Source organism: Petromyzon marinus, chromosome 15 (genome assembly GCF_048934315.1).
Source record: "Petromyzon marinus isolate PM22_M1 ecotype Great Lakes invasive population chromosome 15, UKy_Petmar_22M1.pri1.0, whole genome shotgun sequence".
Lineage (NCBI taxonomy): Eukaryota > Metazoa > Chordata > Hyperoartia > Petromyzontiformes > Petromyzontidae > Petromyzon > Petromyzon marinus.
Genome location: NC_133681.1, coordinates 12,675,961 through 12,702,014, shown reverse-complemented (window position 1 = coordinate 12,702,014; position 26,054 = coordinate 12,675,961). Strand labels below are relative to the sequence as shown.

Here is a 26,054-nt window from a genome sequence, read left to right as displayed (position 1 = left end):
AAGTATGGTCACATGACCCCCACCTGCGCAGCATGGGGAGGCTCTCATTCTGCAGTGGATCGACAATAAATGATGAACATGTATACAGTGTTGTACAGTATTCACTCATGTAACTTGTACCTTCCATTAATTTCCCATTTCTCTTCCTCTTGACTCGCATTGTCTGCACGGACTGTGCTATCATTCGAGTAAATGGATAACCACCCATAGCACGGGGATCAGACACATAATACACCCACGTGGCTTCTGGAGGCAAGAGGCCACAACGATGGGTGGCACAGCCGGTTAGTCCGATGTTGGTTCGGAGCATCTGCGGGACATGGCACAGCGTGTGGTGACATGGCCGCAGTTTTTATGCTGCCCGCAGGGAGCATCACACCCACCGTGGAGCTCAATGGGATGGCCATGAAGCTGGGCCTGCCCGTGTTCTACCGGCACTTTGACCCGCCGCCCATGCCCGGATATCGGCCAAACTACAACTACCGCGGCATGCCGCACCAGAGGTCGTGATCTGCAAGCATACGTGCACACACGTGCGCGTTCACTCACAGAATTCACTTGCGCATTATAACACTTGTATCTAGGCATACACACATGCACTTTCACACGCACACATTTTTATTATTATGCTTTCTTACCCAGAAAATCCTTACTGAGTCACAAGACTATCAGCAAGGTCCTACCAAGTTTTCGCAGTACGGGGTACTGTTGCTGTGTTTAATCCCAATTGAGTAATTTGCAGATATTTTTTCAGCATTGGGATGTTTGTCCAATGCCAGTTACATTGTATGTTTTTTTTGTTTAGCTATGGGAGGAAACCTGAGGACCTGGAGGAAACCCATGCAGAACAGGGGGAGAACATACAAACTCCACTCAGAAAGGCGCCCGAGTCGGAAATCGAATCCATGCCCTTCTTGCTGTGAGACGCAAATGTTAACACTGTGCCACCCTGCCGCCCAAATTTAGTGCACACATCCACACCACTCGCACATGCAAGCTCACGTGTATGGAAACACATGACTCATTCGAAGTTGCACGTAATCACACCCGCGCATTGCTCACACACAGCAATGTGTACACGTGCGCACACACACTTAGGACATGATCATGCAAATGTACTTGGCTCACATGCAGATGCATAAGTGCACATTCATTTCCTTTTGCACATGTGTGTACGCATACTTGGTGTTGTGTGCACACATGCTCATGAGCTCACACATAGACATGCACAACACACATAAACCACACGTCCATGCATACACATCGTCACGGTCTCACACAGATATGTACACACATGCACAGCTCATGTACACGCTTACACAAACATGCGTTGTGTGCAAAGCCAGTCGTCAGGACAGATGTTTGGGTGACATCTCAAGAAGTTTCTGCCTTTCATCTTTCATCTCCCCAACCTGTAAAGCCTCGATCATTATTGCTACACTCCCCTGGATCCAACAGTGTAGCTATTGAGTGTGCAGGTGGTACAACTGCACTGGGGCAGACCCATGGACCAGAGCGGCTGATGCGCCAGGTTATGAAGGGGAGGAGGGGGGGAAAGTATTCACGGTGCCCCATTGCATTTCTCACACCGGGACACAATCCAACCGCGCTGTGTCACTGGATCCCTGTTGCATTGTGACCCCATTTGTTTGGCGATTCTGACCGGGCAGGTACCACCACCCCCCGATGCCGCGCGCCTTCCTGGTGGAGCTGCAGGTGGGCGAGCGCAAGTTCACGGGGGAGGGCCGTACGCGGCAAGCCGCGCGCCACAATGCTGCCAGCAACGCGCTCAAGGACCTTCAAAGCGACCCGCTGCCTCCCAAGCCTGCGCCCGACACACAGGTTATGCTCTGCTGCACCACCAACAGCTTGGACGGAGCCGGCTTCCTTTTATGGCGAAGCAGGCGGCAGCTCATTGGGGACTCGTCGTTGCCTTGACAAATGAGGCCGAGGGTGAAAGAAAAGCTGCCTGCCGCTCTGCACATTTCCACGCTGGTTGTTGACGAATCGGGGTTGTGTAATGTGGCGGTGACATGGCACGCGTTAGAAAGTCCGTCGCTCGTTGCTGAGGTCTGCGGTTCAAATCCTGCAGGTAACCCCCTGGCTGTTACTGCGGGTGTATTAACCTTAAAAAATACACCCTCTGCTTCATTGTAAACGTTAAAGAGCCTCTGATCCCATTGTAAAAGAGTAGGCCATAGCAACATCACTCCTCACGAGCACACTATATCGACCTGTGAAATATAGCAATTTCGCGATCACCCTGCACTATAAGAATGGCCCAAATACCGAATTTATTAAGTGACTATGAATAGTGGTTTCGCACGCTGGATTTGCAATCAAGACATCACTGGTATGATCTCCGTGCATGCCAGTTGAAACAATGGTGCACTTTTTTTAACCCCCCTATGTCCACCCAGCAGTATAAATGGGTGCACCAGAGTTAGTTGGTTAGCAGGGCATGTATGCTGGAGTAAATTGTGAATACTCCCATCTCTCTTCCAAGACGTCTGGTCAGCGGGCCAAATATCATCTGGAGGGGCTCTTTTGACCTCCCTCTAGTTGAAGCCCTTCTGCCAATCGTGGCATGAGAATTAAATTATAGGGCTGCACTGGTTCCTTTGACTAATCAGTGGTTGCCATTGAGCACTTTTATTTGATTGTACTGTTTCTTTGAAAAAAAATGATATGCTGAATTGGGAATGCATCTTTGTATGTGCATTCGTGTAACTGTGTGTGTCTATACATGAGTATCTGGTGCGATGTGTAAAACATCACTGAGGAGAGAAAGGCAGTTGGGCGTGGTGCTGGCTACCCACCCCCTTGTATACCTTACCGGCCTTCATAGGTGCTCGCTGACAGAACTTGCCCCAATATTATGTTAAGGCTTTACGGGGGATCTTTGTCTTTGTTTGACTATATGTGTGTGAGTATATATAACTGTGTATATATGTGCGTGTGCGTGTGTGTGCACATATGTACACACACGCAGTGCACTGCGCTACAAACGCAACAGCCTGACTTGAATTTTCGGCTACATACAACATCAGTGCTGATTTTCTCTTAAACCGCTTCTGGGTTTAAGATAAATCACTACTAGTGCAGTATGTACCTGGTGCAGTGTGTAAACATCAGTACTTGGGAGACACAGGTCTTTAAGCATGGTTCTGGCCACACCCCACCCCCTTGTGCACCACGGCGGCATTCATATTAGCGCTTGCTAACAGAACTTGCCCCAACATGCGTATGCTACCCGGGGGATCTTTGTCTTTGCGTACATACGTTACTTATGTAACTGTGTGTACGTGTGCGTGTCGCTCACGATTATAGGAGAATGGAAACGAGGATGAGGATGAGGAGAACGACCACGACGCCAACAAGTCGGAGATCAGCCAGGTGTTCGAGATCGCGCTCAAGAGGAACTTCCCCGTCAACTTCGAGGTGACAGGTTTGGCTCCTGGCACGACGGCTCTCCCGAGATGACAGGGCCCTCACCACCGACTGGTGCCAACACCAGGAGGCAGGCGATCGGTACCAGGTTTAGCAAACAGCTCCATAGTGGCCGGTATAGAAGACGGTTACATTTTTTTAGCCGACAGTTGCATTGTTTCTAGATTTGAAGCTTTCGTGACTGCAAGGATTCATACTCTTTGGTAAAATGAAATAAATGAAAATAACTATATTAAACCATTTATTTTATTTTACCTACGTGACTTTACCGAAAAAAACAAAGAGTTGCATTGTTCCCCCTGGTCCTGAGCACCATTCAGTTCCTGACTTGCTGCAGGAACCGAATGGTGCAAGTATGAATTAAAGTATGAATGAAAAATGAATACTTGCACACAAGACTGTCCTTGAGGCTACTGTAACAAACCATTTTGGTACCCCGTGCCACTTCCTGTCACGTGACCCCTTCCCAGGATTCCTTAGTTCATTGTATTTACAGGACTCGGCAGCCACATTTTTACGTAACTCCTACAAACAGCCAACAAACTACACTGAAGTAAATGTAGATAAGCAGACATTCCGTCTGTCTCCACATACAAATCAAATGTTCGTGAGTTCATCTGCTTACTAGTCTGGGAAGCCAATAGGCTGATGGGACTGAATAATATTTTGATTTATACGAGCGGACACTCGTTCTGTGTATCCAAATATAAATAAAACAATATCTTTATGATACGTGGAGAAGGATCTCGTGTAATTTCAATATTTTTTTAACGCACAATGTTGCACAACAACGCTCAGTGAGTTTGTTTCCTTCGAAGGCATTAGGAAGCAGTTTTCAGGCAGCAGGTGGGGGGACGGCGTCTGACCGGTGACGGAGGAGTAGACGCCGGCCTGGTTGGTGTGCCCAGCGGTGGCGTCTTCACGATGCCACCGTGGGGTACTACGGTAGCGAGATGTTAAATACCTCGCCTGGTATGCAGGAGGTTGCTGGTTTGATCACGACACTGATGCCTGTATATTTGGAGTTTGCATGTTCTCCACGTGGTCGCATACATTTTTCTACGGGTCCTCCGTTTTTTCCCTCAATTCGAGACATGCGTTTAGAGTATTTGGCTGTTATACATTTCCACATGATAAGCCTCTACATTGGACAATCATTTGTGGCCAGGTCGCTTTTGAAAAAAAAGCTATATAGCTCAGTGGGCCTCACCTGGTAAAATAAAAAATAGTTTAGAGTCCCTGCGAGTCCCTGAGCCATCACGTTTGCGTGCGCCCCGTGCAGGTGGTGCGGGAGAGCGGCCCCCCGCACATGAAGAGCTTTGTGACGAGGCTCTCAGTGGGGCAGTTCTCCGCCGAGGAGGAAGGCAAGAGCAAGAAGCTGTCCAAGAAGAAGGCGGCCGCTATCGTGCTGGCCGAGCTGTTCAAGCTACCACCCCTACCCGTCGTGGAAAAACCGCGGCCCACGCTCTTCAAGAAGAAACCCAAGTCGATCGTGAAGGTGAGGCCTTGGCCCCGTGGCGGTGTGGTGTCGAGGATGGTGGTGGGCGCCTGGGTCTTGGCGCGTGTGCTCATGTTGGTTTTCGGCCACACGTGTATACACGGCACAGGTGTCATGCGATTTCTTACGATGTCTCGTTCCCGTCTTCATGCACTCGCAATCTCTTCTGTCCCTCTCTGTGCTTCCCTCACCCTACACCCAATCACGCTTTCGTTCCTTTTCCCCTTCTTGCTCCCCTTCACTGGAACAAACTCCCACTGCACATGAAACAATCACCTGCACTCAGCTGCTTCCGCTCCTCCCTTAAAACAACCCCATGTGTCTTCTTCCTAGCACATCCTACTGATTACAACCTGCCCCTTGCCTACCAGCTACGACTTGCCCTACCCCAACCCATCCTTAAGCTCCTCCACCGTTTCTACACCACCACTTTTAATAATCCCACTTTTTATCTCAACCACTTTCATCACATGTACCATTTTTATAATCGCTGCAAAGCGCCTTGAATGAAGGTGCTATATACATTTAGATAAGATAAGATGTGTCTCGCCTACCTGTGTGGCTGTGCAGGTGAGCCCAGAGTACAGCCAGGGCATGAATCCCATCAGCCGGCTCGCACAGATCCAGCAGGCGAAGAAGGAGCGTGAGCCCGACTACACAGTCGTCTCGGAGCGCAGCCTGGCACTGCGTCGACGCGAGTTCATCATGCAGGCACGGGCACATATGCAGTTACATGCGTGGGCAAATGCCCAATTCCTGGCCAAGTCATGCAATAAGAATTACAATTGGCATCCAAGCCTGCACTGAGCCACCTCAAGATTGACTATGCCTAAGATGACTGCTCAATGCATAGTGAGTGTGGTCATCATCATCAACACCGGCAGCGGGGCATGCGTAGTGCTATCCCCACCGGTGCCCTCGCGCGCCACGCCAGCCTTAACGGGTGCCCGCTAATGTCCTGCGTCCCGGCGGCGGTGGTCTGCGAGGCTGAAGGAAGTGCCGTGCCTCTGTGCTGCGCTGTGTGCAGGTGAAGGTGGGCGATGACTGTGCGACGGGCACTGGTCCCAGCAAGAAGATCGCCAAGCGCAACGCGGCGGAGACGCTGCTGCTGCAGCTGGGCTACAAGCCCTCGCTGCCGGCCGTCTCGCCCGATGACAAGGTGGTTCTGAGGCTGGGCTGTCTGTTTACCCGGTTTTTGACAATGGCTTCGTCGTTGCCGTTTGAAATATGCGGATAAATTGATAAACAGGTTTTCTATTGTTTTATTTTCCTCTGCAACTTTGACATTCGGGCGTCGAAGGAAATGCAACGTTTCAGTAGATAATGTTATGGCCTCTGACCAAACGGCCGAGAATGCAGATCTTTGAAGTTAAATCAGGGGTGAGCCTGGATAATACTTGGATGGGTGTTGACCATCCATAAAACAGGTCCAGGCAACCCTCGGTTTACGCACTTTCGTGGTACACCATTTTGGAATAACTCGCGCTTTAAATTTAAACCTTTTATTGATACACGCGAGGTACTGTTTCGGAATAACGTCATCCCGCAACGCGACGTACGCTACCCTAGCCTGGCACCGCGACCCAATGGCGTTGTCAGCAGCAAGTGCCGTATGATAACTCGTGTGCTATGCAGGCACAGCATCTCGCCGGGTGTACACCGGCGCCCTTCACTTTGTCTGCACAACGCGTAGTTACAACGTGTAGGGGACTAAATGGGGAAGAAAAGTTACACAGAGCTACTCAAGATTCATATAATATAAACAACACAGGTGCTGAGGGAATTTACAAAGAGAACAGGTTGTGAAGGGATAATTAAGAACACAGGTGGCTGGTTATCTAACATCGGAGAGGAAGGAGCACAGGTAGTGAAGGGATAATTAATGAGAGGGTTCTGTAGCAAGAGAACACACACACACAGGTGGTTAGGAATTAAAGCTCGAGAGGGAGATAAAAAAGGGGAGTCTCGCTGGCAATAGGCCTATTGATATATGCGAGGATAATATAGCCGATTATGTCTGCGTGAGTGAAATCCCCTAACCCCAACTTCCTTTACCATTATTTTTTGTGGGAAAATTGCTTTTGACATACGCGATTTTGAGATACGTGCGTTTTTTCCAGGGACGCATCTATCGCCTATGTCAAGGAGTGCCTGTATTTAAGGCTGCTGCTGGCCTACTTTTTGAGCAGAGGGAATTGTAACAAAAGATCTGCATTCTATGTTCCATGCCTCCAAAATTCCACACTGAACCAACGCTGTGGAGTACTGTATGGTCAAATAACCCCCACAAGCAGCACAGCGTGGGGTGACTCAACCATGTGTTGATTGACAAAAGGCTGTAGGAAGGGTCATAATGTTTCCCAAGAAAATAAGGGACAAAACTATCATGCATTTACCAACAAATTAAAGCTACAAAAAGCATTCAATCTGGATATATTCTGTGCTGCCCCTTGTCTCCTCCATGTGTTGCACTCTGCCCACTCTATATTCCTGCCTCACCATTGCCTATTTCCCTACCCCTGTGCCCCTTCCTTACCAGTGTCAGCCGCAAGAGGGTGAGAAGCCGGTGGATACACGCAAAGTGACCTTCGCGGAACCAGCCAGCCCCAGTAAGTAGCTGTTTCCCTACTACGGCAGGGTGGCCTGGGGTCCGATTGATTTGTGCCTCTCTTCGCACGGACATCTGAGCCTTACCCGGCGAGCCTGATGCATTTTAGCAGGTGCCAGGTATCGCGGCGACCCTGTGCCCTACTGATTGACGTCATACCCAATGAATGAGTCATTATTCCTGCCCCTGGTCCTGCTTGGCCACGAGCCAGACTCGGATGTCTTGTGAAGTCACTTGGTTCCAGCTTAGCATGGCAAATAGCCATTGGAAACCACCTGTACTGCGAGCGCCCAATGCTGGCTCAGCTCGAATGTGGCAGTGGAAATTGTGTATTGGAGTGGTTATAGACTTGTTATTTGGGATTAAATTAGCCAGGATTGTCGAGTCAAGTTGAAGTGGTTTACAATCATCCACCACCCAGCTATCACATTCTCCGTGTGTTGTGTGTAGTGTGCTTTTTATTTTTTTCATTTATATTCCATTTGAATCATTGGCATCATGTCATGAGACAAATACTTTTTCGTTCGGTACCCTCACAGCTCGCCGTCCACCACCGCATATCAGATTATAGAAATGGCCTTGGAAGAAGTAATAGAACTACTTTTTAAGTCAATTTCAGGTGGCCTTTTTATCCATTCTTGGAGTACAGATTTTTTTTTTTACTTAAAACTTTCGTGACTGCAGGAATTCATATTCTTGGTTCTTTCGGTAAAGTCACGTAGATAGAAAAGTATATATATATTTTTTATAAATACAAATAACACATTTTAAATAGTAAAAGTAACACAAGCGATCGAAACGTCGTGGTATTTTGCTTTTATTATTTTAAATGTGTTATTTTTTTATTTTAATTGTATTTAATTCTTATTTCTATCTACGTGACTTTACCGAAAGAACCAAGAATATGGAGTACAGATGTTATATTCCCTGCAACGAGTGTCCATTGCATCTTTTTGTGACCAACTATTTTAATTCTCAGAGGTGGAATAAATTAGATTAAGTGAAAACATCTTTAAACATTATTGGTTCTTTGCACGAATGCATAGTTTAGGCAGAGACCATCAACTCGTCGCTCTTGATAACCAGGTTTAATTACAGGTGGCTGAAACCTGGAGTCGAACCCAGAATCTCAGTGGTGTTGGCTCAGTGCTTCTGACATGGTGTTAGCCTCCCAATGCCACCGGCCACCTCTATAGTGCACCCTGAAACGTAGACAAAACCTTATATATGTATGTTGAACTTGTTTCGCACCGTACATAGCCAACCGTGCTAATCAGACATGCAATTGGTGCATCTCGCCTGCTCCACCTCGTGTCTCCCCGTGCCGCTCTCTCCTCTCTGCTGCTCAGACCAAAAGGGTATCCTGCACCTGTCAGCTGATGTCTACCAGCAGATGGAGGCAGCACGAAACCGGGCTGGCGGTCCCCCTCCCCAGCAGCAGCAGCAGCAGCATCCTGCTATGGGCTACGGCAAGAAGGAGCCGTCGTGGGGGGGCTCAGGCCCCATGCACCCCCACGGCCTAGGAAACGCCACTGCCACCATTCCCAGGTGCTTTTATGGATCCTATTGGCAGCCCACTCAAGCAGGCGGCTCACGCGGGGGCATTTCCATATTTAATTACGAGTCCTGCGTTGGCCTCAATTATTGCTCTTGATAAACCCGGGTGAAAGTTTGTGTCCGTTTTAACAGCGGTATTTTAATATTCGGGGTGGGGTGATGGCACAGTGGTAAGTGTACTGCACTATTAACTCGATGATGTGAGGTCGATTCCCGGCCATGGCTAACATCACTGGCGTTGTGGTATCCCAATTGGTCCTGGGTGCGCCCTTCATCAGCCTGCACTGACCATCATGGTGGAGTATGGTTAAACAACCCCCATGTCTAATACGGTATGGGGAAGAGTGGATTTGGGGCTATCAATTGTGATTATTATTATTATACATTTTTATTGAATCAAAAATATATATTGTTTAAAAAAAAAAATTGGTAACTTTAACTTTGTAGTAGCGCGGCCTCCCCAGGAGCTTCGGGTAAACTTGTCTAAGCGAGTGTCCTGCTGGACAGGTTATATGGGCTAGCATGTAAAACTGTTTAATAATTTTGGGTTAGGCCACATCATGATCTAGCCAATCTTTTGTCATAAAACCCTCCACCATCCGGCATCGTCAAACATATGAAATTGTCAGGTGTACAATAATTTAATGTGCCAATTATTGTTTCAGCTCATCCGTAAGTTAAGAACAATTCTCATCTTATTTTATCAGTTAGATAAGACGTTTCGCTTGAAACTGCATCAAGCATCTTCAGGTCATGAAACCACGAAGTAAGAATTTAATTTGTTTGGCTCGCGACAAAGATTTGTCGAAATTATTACGTGCTCTAATCCAAAAATCAATTGTGAATCTTAATAATGGAAGCGAAAACCTTTGGGTTACGTAAAACTGAGTGCGCGTGTGTGTGGCGATGCAGGGAGCTGCTGATGAAAGGCGGCTCACCCACGGCGGAGGCCATGGTGAAGGTGCCGCCCGTCCACATGGTCCACGCGTGCCAGCAACTCGACTACCTGGCTCGTGAGCAAGGCTTCCAGGTGGCCACTCCGTGGTGGACAATGTTCCTGTGTGTCAAGCGGAGGGTTTTCTCTGGGAATTTTAGTACCGTGCGTGTGTTCATGTTCAGTGGAGCGCGGTAGTGGAGTGGTTAGTGCACGGCGCTACAAACCCAGCGACCCGAATTCGTTTTCTGCTCAGAGCCAATATCAGTGAATCGGACCTGGGCCTCCTTGAGGTCAACTCAGCCTTAAAATGAGTACCTGGTGCAGTGCGTAAACATTGACAAAGGTGGCCAGGCGTGGTTCTGGCCATACCACCCCCTAGTACACTGTGCCGGCCTTCATAGTTGCTCGCTAACAGCACTTGCCCAAACAGTCTGTTAAGGGTATAATGGGGGGATCTTTGTCAGCCCTGGGTGAAGATCACCCTCACCATGCTTAGCCATGCCGGTCAGTGCTCATTTTGATCGGGAGGGCATCCAGGATTGGTTCATATATTGCTCACCACTGATATTATCTTTGGCTGGAAAATATAACGTAGTGCTGGGTTCACAGAGAAATGCGTTGACCATTGTGCTACCAGTGACTTTCAATGCACTGTACAGCATGTTGTCATGACCCTCTTAGTGATGTCACTGTGACAGTTTTCCTGTGTGTTGGTGTCACTCGAGCACCATCGCGGTGAACCGATTCGACTGTGATGTGAAAGTCTTTTTATGCTCATCAAAGCTTCAAAGTCGCGTCGGACAGTCTTGAACACAGCAAGCTGGCAGCTACTGGAGAAGAGCTGTTAGGACCATGTTTGCACTGAAATATCAGAGAGCGTTTTAGATGTCTTTTTGGGTTGTGTCCTGTGTTGTTCGGCATGATATCCGACCTTTCGCTGCACATGCTGGGAACTTCTTCATTAACTGAATTCAGCATCTCGCTTTTCCCCGTGATGATTATAGTGTTGTCTGATACTGCTGGTGTTGCTGGTTCTTGACGCCGATTGTTTCAATCTAGCGACCGGTGGGGTTTCTACAGGAAATTCATTATAATCGTATCGAAACGCGAACAGCGCAATAAGGATAGAAATCGGTGAACAAGTATTATCAGGCATTCCTCGGGCACTGCATTAGTCAAATGTTATCTCCCTCACCTGGTATGCAGTAGGTTGTGGGTTCGATACAGACCCTGACTCCTGTATATTTGGAGTTCACGTGTTCTCACGCTATGTGGTCGCGTGGATTTTTCTCTGGGCCCTCCAGTTTTGCCTTCCACCTTCAGAAAAACTTGCGTTTAGATTATTTGGCTGCTACTCAAAAAATCCACATGAGCCACTTTGACGAGCTATCATGCATGGCCAGATTGCCTCTGGAATAGAACTAATAGCTCAGTGGGCTTTACCTGCTAAAAAAAATCTATAAATAGGATTTTAATAAATGTATTAATCAGAGGTGGCCGAGTGGCTGAAAGTTCAGAGCAATAAACTAGCTCCGCTGAGGCCTAGGTTCTAATCCAGTCAGCCAATCATGATAAAATTTGTTTCTCAAGTCTTTTGAGTTGATGGTCTCAGCTTTGGCACCAATAACTGAACATAAAACATCACACGTGAACAAAGTATTGGTTGGACTGCCATGTGCTGAATATCTCTGTAGCTGAGCACTTGAGACTATGGACCATTCCTTATGTGGATTAGAAAAAAACTGGTTTTTCAAAGGTATATCTCGGTTTTGATTCTGTGATTTCACCTATGCGTTGATGCACTACTCCTTGAGACTTCCAAATAGACGTTTCGTCCCATGACCCTGACACCGATCACGAAATTGGAACACAAGTGCACACTTTAACAATAAATGTGGGATTTGTGTGTTTGGTGACGAACAGGTGCAGTACATGGACATGCAGCATGGGAAGGATGTGATGAGCACCCTTACCATCCTGCCCCTACAAATAGCGTTCCATGGCGTGGGCAGCACTGTGGAGGCGGCACGTGATCAGGTGCTGCTCCTGCACTGAACACGCCACACCTGCCCGCTTACTCTGCTCACCCACACCCCAAAGATCTCCCGTATATCCTTAACAGACTGTAGGAGCAAGTGCTGTTACGAGCATCCATGAAGGCAGGCACGGCACACGAGGGTTTGGTGGCCAGCACCGTGCCCGGCCACCTTTGTTTCCCCAGTGGCGATCTTTACACACTGCATCAGGTACTTATTTGAGGCCGAGTCGACCTAGGGGAGGCCCATAATCGGTTCAGATAATTATCATCACTGGTGTTCTCCGTGACCGGGAATCGAACCCGGGTCGCCAGGTTCAGAGTGCAGCGTTCTCACTGCTACACCACCGCTCCCCACTCACTTGCTCACCCGCTCACCCACACCCTACTCATTTGGTCACCTGCATGTTGGTTCGCCCACACCTCGTGCATACACCTTACATGCTTGCTCTTTCTCTTGCTCACTCGCTCGCCCGCCCGCCCGCCCATACCTCACTCTTGTAAATACACTCAACTGGCTTGCTCATCCATGTGCTCGATCGCTCACCCACACCCCACTTGATCATACACCCAGTGGTCAAAGTGGGATGGTATATGCCATTATGAATTACCGGTAAGAAATACTCAGATGGTATGGTATACTTGCAAATTCATGTGTAAACCTGGGATGAGGTGACCACTGTTTATTATACATTTGAAATGCACTATAATACCGTTATGTAGTCGACATATGTGTGACACACCACCTCACTCACACCACCTCGCTCACAATACCTCGCTCACACCACCTCGCCCGCACCACCTCGCCCACACCACCTCACTCACACCACCTGACTCACACCACCTCACTCACACCACCTCGCTCACACCACCTCACTCACACCACCTCGCTCACACCACCTCACTCACACCACCTCGCTCACACCACCTCACACTACCTCGCTCACACCACCTCACACCACCTCACTCACACCACCTCACACCACCTTGCTCACACCACCTCGCTCACACCACCTCACTCACACCACCTCGCTCACACCACCTCACACCACCTCACACCACCTCACACCACCTCACTCACACCACCTCACTCACACCACCTCACTCACACCACCTCGCTCACACCACCTCACACCACCTCGCTCACACCACCTCACTCACACCACCTCACTCACACCACCTCACTCACACCACCTCACACCACCTCACTCACACCACCTCACTCACACCACCTCACTCACACCACCTCACACCACCTCACTCACACCACCTCACTCACACCACCTCACTCACACCATCTCGCTCACACCACCTCACTCACACCACCTCGCCCACACCACCTCACCCACACCACCTCACTCACACCACCTCACACCACCTGACTCACACCACCTCACTCACACCACCTCGCTCACACCACCTCACTCACACCACCTCGCTCACACCATCTCACTCACACCACCTCGCTCACACCACCTCACACTACCTCGCTCACACCACCTCACACCACCTCACTCACACCACCTCACACCACCTTGCTCACACCACCTCGCTCACACCACCTCACTCACACCACCTCGCTCACACCACCTCACACCACCTCACACCACCTCACACCACCTCACTCACACCACCTCACTCACACCACCTCACTCACACCACCTCGCTCACACCACCTCACACCACCTCGCTCACACCACCTCACTCACACCACCTCACTCACACCACCTCACTCACACCACCTCACACCACCTCACTCACACCACCTCACTCACACCACCTCACTCACACCACCTCACACCACCTCACTCACACCACCTCACTCACACCACCTCACTCACACCATCTCGCTCACACCACCTCACTCACACCACCTCGCCCACACCACCTCACCCACACCACCTCACTCACACCACCTCACACCACCTCACTCACACCACCTCACTCACACCACCTCGCCCACACCACCTCACCCACACCACCTCACTCACACCACCTCACTCACACCACCTCACTCACACCACCTCGCTCACACCACCTCGCTCACACCACCTCACACCACCTCACTCACACCACCTCACACCACCTCACTCACACCACCTCACTCACACCACCTCACTCACACCACCTCACTCACACCACCTCACCACCTCACTCACACCACCTCACTCACACCACCTCACTCACACCACCTCACACCACCTCACTCACACCACCTCACTCACACCACCTCACACCACCTCACTCACACCACCTCACACCACCTCACTCACACCACCTCACTCACACCACCTCGCTCACACCACCTTACACCACCTCACTCACACCACCTCACTCACACCACCTCACACCACCTCACTCACACCACCTCACTCACACCACCTCGCTCACACCACCTCACTCACACCACCTCACTCACACCACCTCGCCCACACCACCTCACTCACACCACCTCACTCACACCACCTCACTCACACCACCTCACTCACACCACCTCGCCCACACCACCTCACTCACACCACCTCACTCACACCACCTCACTCACACCACCTCACTCACACCACCTCACACCACCTCACTCACACCACCTCACACCACCTCACTCACACCACCTCACACCACCTCACTCACACCACCTCACTCACACCACCTCACTCACACCACCTCACTCACACCACCTCGCCCACACCACCTCACTCACACCACCTCACTCACACCACCTCACTCACACCACCTCACTCACACCACCTCACTCACACCACCTCACACCACCTCACTCACACCACCTCACACCACCTCACTCACACCACCTCACACCACCTCACTCACACCACCTCACTCACACCACCTCACTCACACCACCTCACTCACACCACCTCACTCACACCACCTCGCTCACACCACCTCACTCACACCACCTCGCCCACACCACCTCACTCACACCACCTCACTCACACCACCTCACTCACACCACCTCGCTCACACCACCTCACACCACCTCACTCACACCACCTCGCCCACACCACCTCACTCACACCACCTCACTCACACCACCTCACTCACACCACCTCGCTCACACCACCTCACACCACCTCACTCACACCACCTCGCCCACACCACCTCACTCACACCACCTCACTCACACCACCTCACACCACCTCACTCACACCACCTCACTCACACCACCTCACTCACAACACCTCGCCCGCTGAGGTTTCAATTAGCAGCATCCTTGCTACTTGTGCTGCACTTGAGCGTGGTGCGATACAAAATTACTTGGCATGTAGACGTTCACCAACACATTCTTTGATTAATTGTTATCATTCCTGCACAACATTTATTCATAAACAATTTTTTTCTCCAATTTTTTTTTCATTTCCCTGCTTGTACTGTCATAGTCTCATTTGTAATGCAGAATTGAAGCTATTTTGTTGGTACTGTTTCATTTGTGCTGCTTTGTTTAGCACAATCATCATCTCTGTTCTCTCGCTGATTTGTACCGTATGTCTTGTTACTGACCATAAGCCTGCAAGAAAAACTTGTATTTTAAATGAATCGTTGCATGCCTAGCAGGTACAGAACACCCATTCGTTAAGATGTGAACCAATGTCTGTACAGCATCCTTGAAAACAAACAAAATTCTCTGCAAGCTGAACAGAGACTGAGTGATGGCATGTCACTTTACTTTTATCGATGAGGATAAAGAGGATGAAAGTGGAATTTCAAATCCTTATCAACAACATGGCTTGGCAGCTGTGTGCCAGCTGCGTACTTATTTGGGATGCATACTCTTTGGTTCTTTCGGTAAAGTCACGTAGGTTTACCTACGTAGGTTTACCTATGTGACTTTACCGAAAGAACCAAAGAGTCCTTGCAGTCACGAAAACTTCAAATCTAGAATTATTGGGGATGATCGGGAAAGTATAGCTCTGCCGTCCTGATGGTAACGCTTTGTAACCCTCCCCATCTTCTTTCACAGGCTGCCCTCAACACATTGAAGCAGTTATCTGAACAGGGCCTGGATGCTTTGGCCAGCAAAGGAAAACCAGACAAGTACTTAACACATCTTGGAAACCAACGGTTTTAAAAAGGCTGTCAGTGACTCACCACGTCCGCTCTAATGTCCGCATGGTCTTTGAACTTGAGTTGCTTCGGAAGTGAGATTTAGGCTCCCATTTCTCTGCCGAGGCTGTTGTAATGTGCCCAGAAGTCTCAGAGGGCGACTTGGAGAATTTAACACGAACATTTGATGTTGCGTCGTAAAAATGTATGCACGATAATGCACACGGTGGAAAAAAGCATACTTTGACAGGTCCTAATTTTGTCATTGGCCTGCCAAATCACACAACTGAATGCATACCAAAGTGTGGAGAGTAATGGGATAAGAATGGTTTAAGTTAAAGAATATTTATTCTTTGGACATATCCGCAATTGTATTCCTGGTTTTGTATTAGCATTCTGTCGCAGGACAAAGAGTCAATTTGAAAATCTATTGTGACCCTGTGCGCATGAGAACTCTGCAGGTGATTTGTATAGAAACGTTTTCAAAGAAACCCTTCAAATGGAAATGTTATATTACCTTTTACACAATGCAAAATAAAATGAGTGTTTTCGCATTAAAGTCAAACCTATATTTTAATTCTCAAAGCTGGTATTTAGCCAAATTGAGTAAAAAACATTATTTGGTGGATATTTTTGTACAGTAAATGTTGAGTGGGCTTAGACCATCAATTAGCTACACTTGAAAACCCGGTTTAATCACAGGTATCTGCCTGGATTCGAACCCAAGAACTCATCGGTGACAGCTCAGCACTCTGAGCCACCCGGACACCTCGATTTTCAGGTCAATTTTAACACAATGTAATAAAGTCATTCTGCGAACATTTTTACTGGACCTCTTGTAAAGCATGTACATTATTCGAGACCCTGTACATCAGAGGAACAGTGGGAAACAACAAAGCCGGTATGGGGAGATCGGCGAGGGAGATTAGATACGACAGACACTTTAAGGGAATTATTGTATAAATAGCAGGGGGATTACATACAGAATCAGGGTAATCCAGAAGGGAGGTTATGTACAGAAGGGTCATTTGTTCACAGGCTAATCAATAAGCATGCATTGCTGGGCATAGTGGTGTAGCTATTTGTAGGCAGGGTTGGTGGATCGAGGAGACATTATTACTTGCATGAGACACCCAACCTGCTGGGCCATGATGTGGTTTGGCCTAAAGATGGCAGTACAGCAAGTAGAGATTGCTGATATTAAAGTTTTTCGCTTGAACACATGGGTTTTCTCTGTTCGCTACCAGTTTCTTTTCGCATGCTATAAAAATAATTGTCAGTTCAATTAACATGTAGGCTTTTGTGGAGAATAGAATTACAGGTATAAATCGCGTACATGCTTGATGATGCTGGTTGTAATCACCAGTGAAACGTTGTACTGAATTGTAAATATTGTGAGTTTGCTCTCTCACACACAACCGGTGTGTTGAAGTAGTAATCAATTGACACGTTCTGCTCACGTGTTAATCCTTACTAATTGGCTGTATCGGATGGAGGTGGGTGTACAACACGTTGACATTTACGCGATCTAAGCCGAAAAAAAAACACAATCACGTCAGTGCATTATTGAATTGGCCATACCTATCCAGTAGTAGGAGCATCGCCAAATGAGGCTTGAGGCTCTCTACTAGTGGCCCTTAGCAAGTGGACGGCCTTGAGCCTATACATGAGCAGGGGCAGGGAGTCGACAGTGCAATTGGCCAGTGGGGGTAGTTTCAGATTGTGGAGCTTGCAGAGTACAGATTGACTTGGGGCTTCAACTGAAAGCCTTGGTTGCTGGAGCAGATAGCACATGACGTGGTATAGAGTGAGAGTTCGTTGTCCTTCCCTCGCACCTCCGATTAGCACGGTCGGCTACGTACGGTGTGAAGGAAGCTCAACATACATAGGTGTGACAGCTAAGCAGGATCTTGAAGACGATGATGGCAATCTTGTAGTTTGACCAGGTCTGGATGTATCCATTGAAGGGATCTGAGTTTTGGTGAGATGTCGTATAATTTATGGGTGCGAAGGGAAAATCTGTTAGTGGCATTTTGGATCATCTGTAGTTTTGAGATGAGGAATGTGGGGAAGTCAGAGGTTGATGAAGTTAAAGGGTGAAGGTTCTCAGCAGTGGCTACAGTGAAAAAGTGGCTAATCTTGTGCAGATGTAGGTGTGTGGTCCTGCAGAGTCCAGAGGTATGGGAAAAGAACGAGCGCTTGGGTTAAATGATGATCCAAGGTTGTATAAAGTCATACTTCAGAATGCGTAGGTGTGAACTGGAGGCTTTACTGAGTGTGTCCTTTTTTTCCAATGGGGACTTCATATTTGGCAACATTTCATTGGGTATAGTTATCAAATTTCGGAACAGATAGATTCAAGAATAAGTTGCTGTCCTGTCATCTCTTGGCCACCTCAATGCCCAAGCATCCAACACCTCGTATTCCCAGGCAGTCTGCCATGCAAGTAGTAAACAGTTTAAAACCGTATTAGCTTCTGAGATGTGACAGTCAATTGCATAATAAAAATGTAATTGTTCACTCATCAAAGTGAGAATATTGTTTAATTACGAACACCGGATCTCAGTCCGTGCTGGCCCAGCACACTGTACCATGCAGCCACCTCGGTACCATGTTTATTTATCACTCTCCCTGGTGACCCTACCACTCGTTATATGTCATTGTACATGTACAGCCCTATTGACAATCCACTGCCGGATGAAGGCCTTCCTGGCTCCACCACACTGGTCAGTGCGTGTTGGTGAAAGCAGGGGCCGTAGATGTGGGAGTATAGAAGTACAGTACCAACATTTATTTTTGCCGTCTACCACAGCCATGCAGCAAGATTTTGTGCATGGTGGCTCCCCCCCCTCCCCCCATCCAGGCGCTATCCAGGCTAAATGCACCTGCTTAGCTTTCGAGATCTGGTGAGACCATGCACATTCCTTGTGATTTGGTCATATGCTTGTTGTATGTGTTAAGCGTTAATAAAAAAAAAAAGTTAAAGTCTCGGCGTGTTTGTGTGTCCCTGCAGTAAGGGGTTGGCTGACAAGATGGACCCCAAGGGGATGGACTTAGGCGGGGGCCCCGTGAAGACCCCTCCTGGCCCGTCCCCCGAGCCCATCGGCACATAGACGGGCAACGCGCCATGCCACGCACGCCCCACGCGCCCACGCTACTCAACTTGTTTCCCAGCTCCCCTTCCTCTTCCCAGCTCTCCCAGCTCCCCATCTTCTCGCCCAGCTCTCCATCCTTTCCCCCAGTTATGCCTCCACCTCCAAGCTTCCAATCATCTTTCCCAGCTCCCCTACCTCTTCATAGCTCTCCCAGCTCCCGATCTTATCTCCCAGCTCTCCATCCCTTCCCCTAGCTCCCCATCCTCTTCACAACTCCCATTCTCTCCCAGCTCCCGATCTTCTCTCCCAGCTCTCCATCCCTTCCCCTAGCTCCCCATCTTCCCAACTCCCATTCTCTCCCAGCTCCCCATCTTCTCTCCCAGCTCTCCATCCATTCCCCCAGCTCCCCATCTTCTTCCCAACTCCCTTTCTCTCCCAGCTCCCCATCTTCTCTCCCAGCTCTCCATCCATTCCCCCAGCTCCCCATCCTCTTCCCAACTCCCATTCTCTCCCAGCTCCCCATCTTCTCTCCCAGCTCTCCATCCATTCCCCCACCTCCCCATCCTCTTCCCAACTCCCATTCTCTCCAAGCTCCCCATCTTCTCTCCCAGCTCTCCATCCATTCCCCCAGCTGCCCATCCTCTTCCCAACTCCCATTCTCTCCCAGCTCCCCATCTTTTCCCACAACTCCCCATCTTCTCTGCCAGGTTCCCGTCTTTTTCTGTGTGCCGTGGGGGGGTGGGGCCCGTGTGGTAGTGCGTTGATCCGCGCTGCCTGTGTAACCGCATACATTGCACCATAACTCGGGCAGGCGATTCACACGTTCATTTTTAAATCACGATTATTATTTTTTTTACGAAATCAGCATTGAATTTTTACGAGTGGCTGCCATCCATGGAATTGGATTTATCACAGACGCACAACATTTATCTGGATATTTGTTTTATTTTAAGTTAGTTGCAACAGAAAGTGCTTTCAGTGATGTGTTATTAATTGGTGATATTTACATTTTGGAGTGGGACTTCAGAGCCTCTGTGAAATTACTGCGGCGCACTCCCACAAACAATGTGTGAGCGTTCAGTTCAGCCCAGGAGAGGGGTGTTGGATGAGACGCTGGTTAAGGACATGGCCAAACCACGCACGTAGCTCGTCCGTCACCGCATGGCCCAGCCAAAAGTGTTTTTTAAGCGACCCATCGGCAAATGAAAGCTGGTGGAGTGAGAATTGAGTTGACGTACGCGGTGCTGATGGAAATGAAATGGCATGCAGGTCAAGGGTAATTTTTTCCTTTATACAAGAATCTTGTAGCGTTACAGCAGTGTGCCAGTCGTCGGTCGAAGTTGACTGACGGATACATTGGTAAAGAGTTGAATTTACTGTGAACAAGAGTTTCATGGTGAGTGCAGCACTCGGACATGCTGCTACAACAAGCCGCCCAATACAAGGCTCCCATCCCCTGTGGGGTGGCCTTCATTTGGCTTGAACAGTGCTCCCCAATTGAGCTGAATCGAAATGACCCCACAGATCCTGAGAGAGCATTCGATTTTGAATACCATGCTAACGTACACGGCATCGATAGCAATTAACAGATTAACTGCTCTCGACTGCAACTGAGTTTGTGGATTACGCAGTTTATCATCCCACATTTAATGGTCAATGGGTTGTGCTGCATCGTAATTTTATTACAATCATTTTGTTAATTCTTCATGACATGCCCGGCCCCATGGTGCAATGTGATTCGGTGCAGTTTTCGTGTGTGTGTGTGTGTGCGCGTGACCCATACGTGTGTCTGTGTGTGCGTGAGTATGCGTACGTGTGTACGCCGATTCCAGACGAACGTGCAGTACGTGAAGACAACCGATGGTAAGGCTTTAGATGAAAGCGATCATGTAACCAACGGAATTAGAGAAGAGGATTGCTTTTTGCGTTTCAAAGTGTAGCAGAGTAGATCCAGTGGCTGGCAGTTCCTCGCATCTCTACTGGAACCGAAGCCTCTGAAACATTTGATGTTTGCATTTAAAATGAAATATATTCAAACGATACTGATAACAAACAGATTCTTTCAAAAACCTTTGTTTAACCCGAGGACTCCCAGTTTGCTCCCACGCATCGTTTTGTAGGTGAATGTTGAAATAATTGGAAATGGCAGCGAAATGCGTGTGTTATCGTTGAAACAGCGAGGGGGTAGTATGGGTGTGGCTGTGCGTAGAAGATCCTGCAGACTTTGCTTGGTAAACGGCGGTTGTCTTCATGTATATTCACTTTAGCAGCACTACATCACCTATCAGTACAGTAAAATCCAACTCGTTTAGTCTGCAAGAACTTTGAACGGCAACGCGGCCTGAGAGGTTACCGTCGAATTGTCAGGCGACGTAATGGCGATGGGAATGCAGTGCTAAAGGAAACATTCTATCTCTTGTTAGTTTTACGCAGAGGTTGCAGACTAAGAGGTTTTGTTTTTAGTAGTTGCTGACTGATAAGTGTTTATCAATTACTCTTAAGTTGTGATCTTTTTTTTCATTCCGTTCCCACCATTTAGACCTGCCTGTTGCTCTGAACACATTATAAATGGTGGAAACGACTGATATCTTTTGCGTTGTCTGCATCGGCGGCTACGCGTCGTCGCTCTGGAGCGTGGGCGGCGGTGAGGGGTGGCGGATGGTGGGTGAAGTCCCGAGTGGCTGCTCTGGCTTCAACCAACTCGAGCTCACCGAACCCTTATCCCACCACACCCCACCTCTTCTCCATGCTCGGTGACACTAGCCTGGTTTGGGTCCAGACCAGGTGGCCAGGATTCATGCAGCCTGCGTCGGGTCACTTACGTCAGGACCTATGTTGCTACGTCAGGACCTGCCCAGCCTGTGTCAGGAGCCATTCGGCCTATGTTAGGTTGCGTATAGACTGTTGGGTCCTCGGCAGACTACGTCACGATCGGTGAAAACCTGTCGGCCCTGTGCTGCCGGTGTCGGGATCTGTATGTCCTTTGTCAGGACCCACACAGCCTATGTCAGGACCCACGCAGCCTGTGTCACAACCTATGTTGCTGCATAAGACCTCTGCAGACTGTGCCAGGACCTGTACACCTGTGTCAGACCTGTACACCTGTGTCAGGTCCCACGCAGCCTGTGCCAGCATTAACAAAAGAGTGGAGCATGCCCGCAGAACCAATTCTGCGGGCGACGCTGCCTTCGTCGGTTTAGTTGGAGGCTTCCTGATTTTGGGCCGTTTCCAAATTTCCACGTTTTAAAAGTTAAGTCCGCAACGCTGTTAAGTACACGGCGTAAATGCGTCCTTGGACGAGTCACTGAAGATGATGATGATGATGAAAAGCCGTGGGGGGGTGGGGGGGGGGGTGGTGACTCGACCAATGTTTCCACTGCTATCCCCCGGCATTGAGTTTTTGTTTTCTCTCGCGCCGAGGGTTGTGGTGGGTGCACGCAGGTGCATTCCCGACATCAACGCCGTATCCCAGTGGTGGGTGCGGTTTGGGATTAGGATCCCGACTGGCCTGGGAACGAGCAGCCAAGCCAGCCAGGGACAAATAAACCCCGCGTGTGCGGGACGCGACGACAGAGCCCCCACTTCGGGCTGCAACGAGACGGTCGCAGCATTTCGAAAATCGATTCGGTACGGTGTCATTTTTTTTTTGTTCCTCCACATCAACGGTATAGCGGCGCAGTTGAAGAAACACGAGTAACTGAGGGAAAAAAAAAACTAAATTGGAGCTTGAGGAGTGAGATGTGGCGGTTTTGTACTCCTGACGCCTCGACTCTGCACGCGGGTGCCCCTTTTTGTTATTTTTTTCATTCCCCCCGCCCTCTGTTGGTTTAACAAAGTGTAAGGAAGCATGCACATCCCATAGTCACCATAGTGTATACCCCCCCCCCCCTACCAGTGAGTGCCCGTGGAGTGTGTTTTCGTTGGTGTGGCTAAACCCAGAAACTTGCAGTAAAGACACCTTCAGTTTGTGTACCACCAGCTTCGTGTGTGCGTCTCGTTTTGTTGCGTTTCGGGGTCACCAAATTTCACGTGGGTGTGTTGGTGCTTCATTAAAGCGGTTCGCACTGTTCGCAGGTGCTCCTATGCGACTGCAAGACTAAGAATTACCACCTGTTCCTGGTATTCCCCGGATCGCCATTCTTTCTGAGGTAGCGTCTGTTCTGGGAAATCTGTCAGTCTTCTCAGGATGTTAAAAGCCCCGGGTTTTGTCTCTTGCATGATGATACACTACACCGCTCAAGACAATGCTTTTACACGTAGTGCTCCCCCCCACCCACCCCCCCCCCCCCCCTTTTCCATTGGATGATATTCTTCCCATGATGTGACCCAGCGTTTTTTGTACCTCCGAGGTGGCAACCATAACTGGTACGTAATGGTTTAACACACCGAGATTAAATTATTCCAATGTACTGGACATATGTTTGCGCATGATTAGCCGGACATTTCACCCATAACGCACTGAGTGTGGTTCAAGTGGTGTACGTATTTCGAACGGTGACTATTGGCTGTGTTTTCCTGAATAACCATTACTCGTGACGGCGTCTGTCAGGCTATGTAACACACTTTAAATTATTTGGCTCTTCTTGAGTGGTCCATATCTCACCACACAGAACCACAGACTCACCACACACAACCACAGACTCACCACACAGAACCACAGACTCACCACACAGAACCACAGACTCACCACACAGAACCACAGACTCACCACACAACCACAGACTCACCACACATAGACTCACCACACAACCACAGACTCACCACACATAGACTCACCACACAGACTCACCACACAGAACCACAGACTCACCACACATACCACACAGACTCACCACACAAAACCACAGACCACACAGAACCACAGACTCACCACACATAGACTCACCACACAGAACCACAGACTCACCACAACCACAGACTCACCACACAGAACCTTTGACTCACCACACAGAACCACAGACTCACCACACAGACTCACCACACAGACTCACCACACAGAACCACAGACTCACCACACAGAACCACAGACTCACCACACATAGACTCAGCACACACTCACCACACAACCACAGACTCACCACACGGGACCACAGACTCACCACACACAGACTCACCACACAGAACCACAGACTCACCACACAGAACCACAGACTCACCACACAGACTCACCACAGACTCATCAACTAAAACGATTACACCTTTTTTATTTTTTACCAGGTAAGGCACTGAGCTATATAGCTCTTTTTCAGAAGCGACCTGACCACAAATAACATCTCAACAAAGTGGCTAATCATTGGGAAAATGTAAATCGGCCAAACACTGTAAACCCATGGTTCTAAATGTGAAGGGGGAAACTGGAGGACCTCGAGAAAAATCGACACAACCACGGGGAGACATGCCAACTCCAAATATACAGGCATCTGGGTCGGGGTCGACCCCACGACATCCTGTACACCAGGCGAGGAATTTAGCATCTCACCACCGTGGCGCTTCAGGTATCTGGATGAGGGCCTCCACAAACCATGTGAGCTGTGGGTGCTTTTTGACCATATTTTACCACACTGGTCCGTGTGCTTTAGCGAAATCAACACCGACGTGGAAGTGTAAAGTAATACAATAATTGATTTTGCAGCCTCCATGGCTATACACATCTGGCAGTTCTTCAAAGCAAGCATGGCTACTGAACAAACACTGCGAATCGCATCCAAAGTGTATTTTGCACTCTCAAAAGGCACTGTGGCTGTTTGGATGTGTAAAATATTTTACGTATTTTCATGTGGTGGGGCAGATTTTGGCGGGAGGCCGATTGTCGGCTTATTTTATTATGCGCCGCAGTCGCTCATTTCGCAGGCTCACGTCTGTGTAGCTTGAGTTGGGCGAATTCCGGGTGATTTGGTCACAGGCAATATGTGTGTGGTAACTGGTCTTAACCTTATATCCGATAGGTACCTCGATGTAGTACACAAAAAGTCAGTATGCTCTTTACATACCACGGAATGCCTAAGTATCAGGATTATTTTTCAGGAGGAAAATTAAATTCTGGGTGTTTGGCCACTGAGCTATGTTTTTTTTAATATTGGGGGGGGACCACATCTTCCAGGGGGTCTGGGGGTCCCCCACCCCAGAAAAAAAATCTAAATTTGAAAACGAATTTCCAGCCTAAAATATAAACATAGGATGGACTTTTTTTTACATTAATGTCTAATAGTGTATTGTATTACATTGCTCTGTTGTTTTGTACCTTTTGTTTCATTGTATGTAATGGCAGAGATTAGGGATTCATGAACTACAACCATAACCACATTCATATCAACAGAAATCTATTTTATAGCAATATATTGGGGGGGGACATTTTGAGCATATTTGAATATTGGGGGGGATGTGTCCCCCTCAATATATTATAATTACGGCCTTGTACAGAACTATATTTTAAAGTGTAGTCTCTGATATATGGCATTCACGCAGTATTGCATCGGCATCATCGCTCGCTTGGTTTCTTCGCTAAAAGGGGTCAAGAAGCAGTATTATAGCCCCACTGTTCTGCTGTCAGAGGTCACGGCTGTGGCTCTTCAGTCATTCCAGCTGTCGGTGATGTCTAAGCACAGTTGTCAACTGACCTGTACTTTATGTAACATTCGAGGATGATGTATCAGCGTATTCGCTAAATCACCGAAAACACGAATTGCATTGAGAAACGTTATATAATTTGTTTAACACGTAGGATTTCGCGACCAATATCCATAATAGTGTTTTTTTTGGGGGGTTAGATCGCGTAAATATATAAATGTGTCGTTAAACCCGCCACCACCCGA

General features: G+C 48.6%; 1 protein-coding gene across 7 annotated transcripts in view; it reads left to right on the top strand.

Moving 5' to 3' along the window:
* Positions 1-23,220, top strand: part of STAU2 (staufen double-stranded RNA binding protein 2) — a 35,852-nt gene extending 12,632 nt beyond the window's left edge. For 2 of the 7 annotated variants that reach the window (XM_076067285.1, XM_076067287.1), the window contains exons 5-17: positions 350-503; positions 806-919; positions 1,671-1,842; positions 3,331-3,441; positions 4,733-4,948; positions 5,519-5,659; positions 5,976-6,107; positions 7,488-7,557; positions 8,906-9,104; positions 10,026-10,143; positions 11,974-12,087; positions 16,065-16,138; positions 16,850-17,366. In XM_076067285.1, coding sequence (XP_075923400.1) covers positions 350-503; positions 806-919; positions 1,671-1,842; positions 3,331-3,441; positions 4,733-4,948; positions 5,519-5,659; positions 5,976-6,107; positions 7,488-7,557; positions 8,906-9,104; positions 10,026-10,143; positions 11,974-12,087; positions 16,065-16,138; positions 16,850-16,949 — 1,715 coding nt within the window. In that variant the 3' untranslated portion in view covers positions 16,950-17,366. Of the gene's footprint in view, positions 1-349; positions 504-805; positions 920-1,670; positions 1,843-3,330; positions 3,442-4,732; positions 4,949-5,518; positions 5,660-5,975; positions 6,108-7,487; positions 7,558-8,905; positions 9,105-10,025; positions 10,144-11,973; positions 12,088-16,064; positions 16,139-16,849; positions 17,367-19,160 lie in introns of those variants that run through there. The other 5 variants (XM_076067288.1, XM_076067286.1, XM_076067289.1 and 2 more) reach the window with 5 other exon arrangements.
* Positions 23,221-26,054: the final 2,834 nt, after the last annotated feature.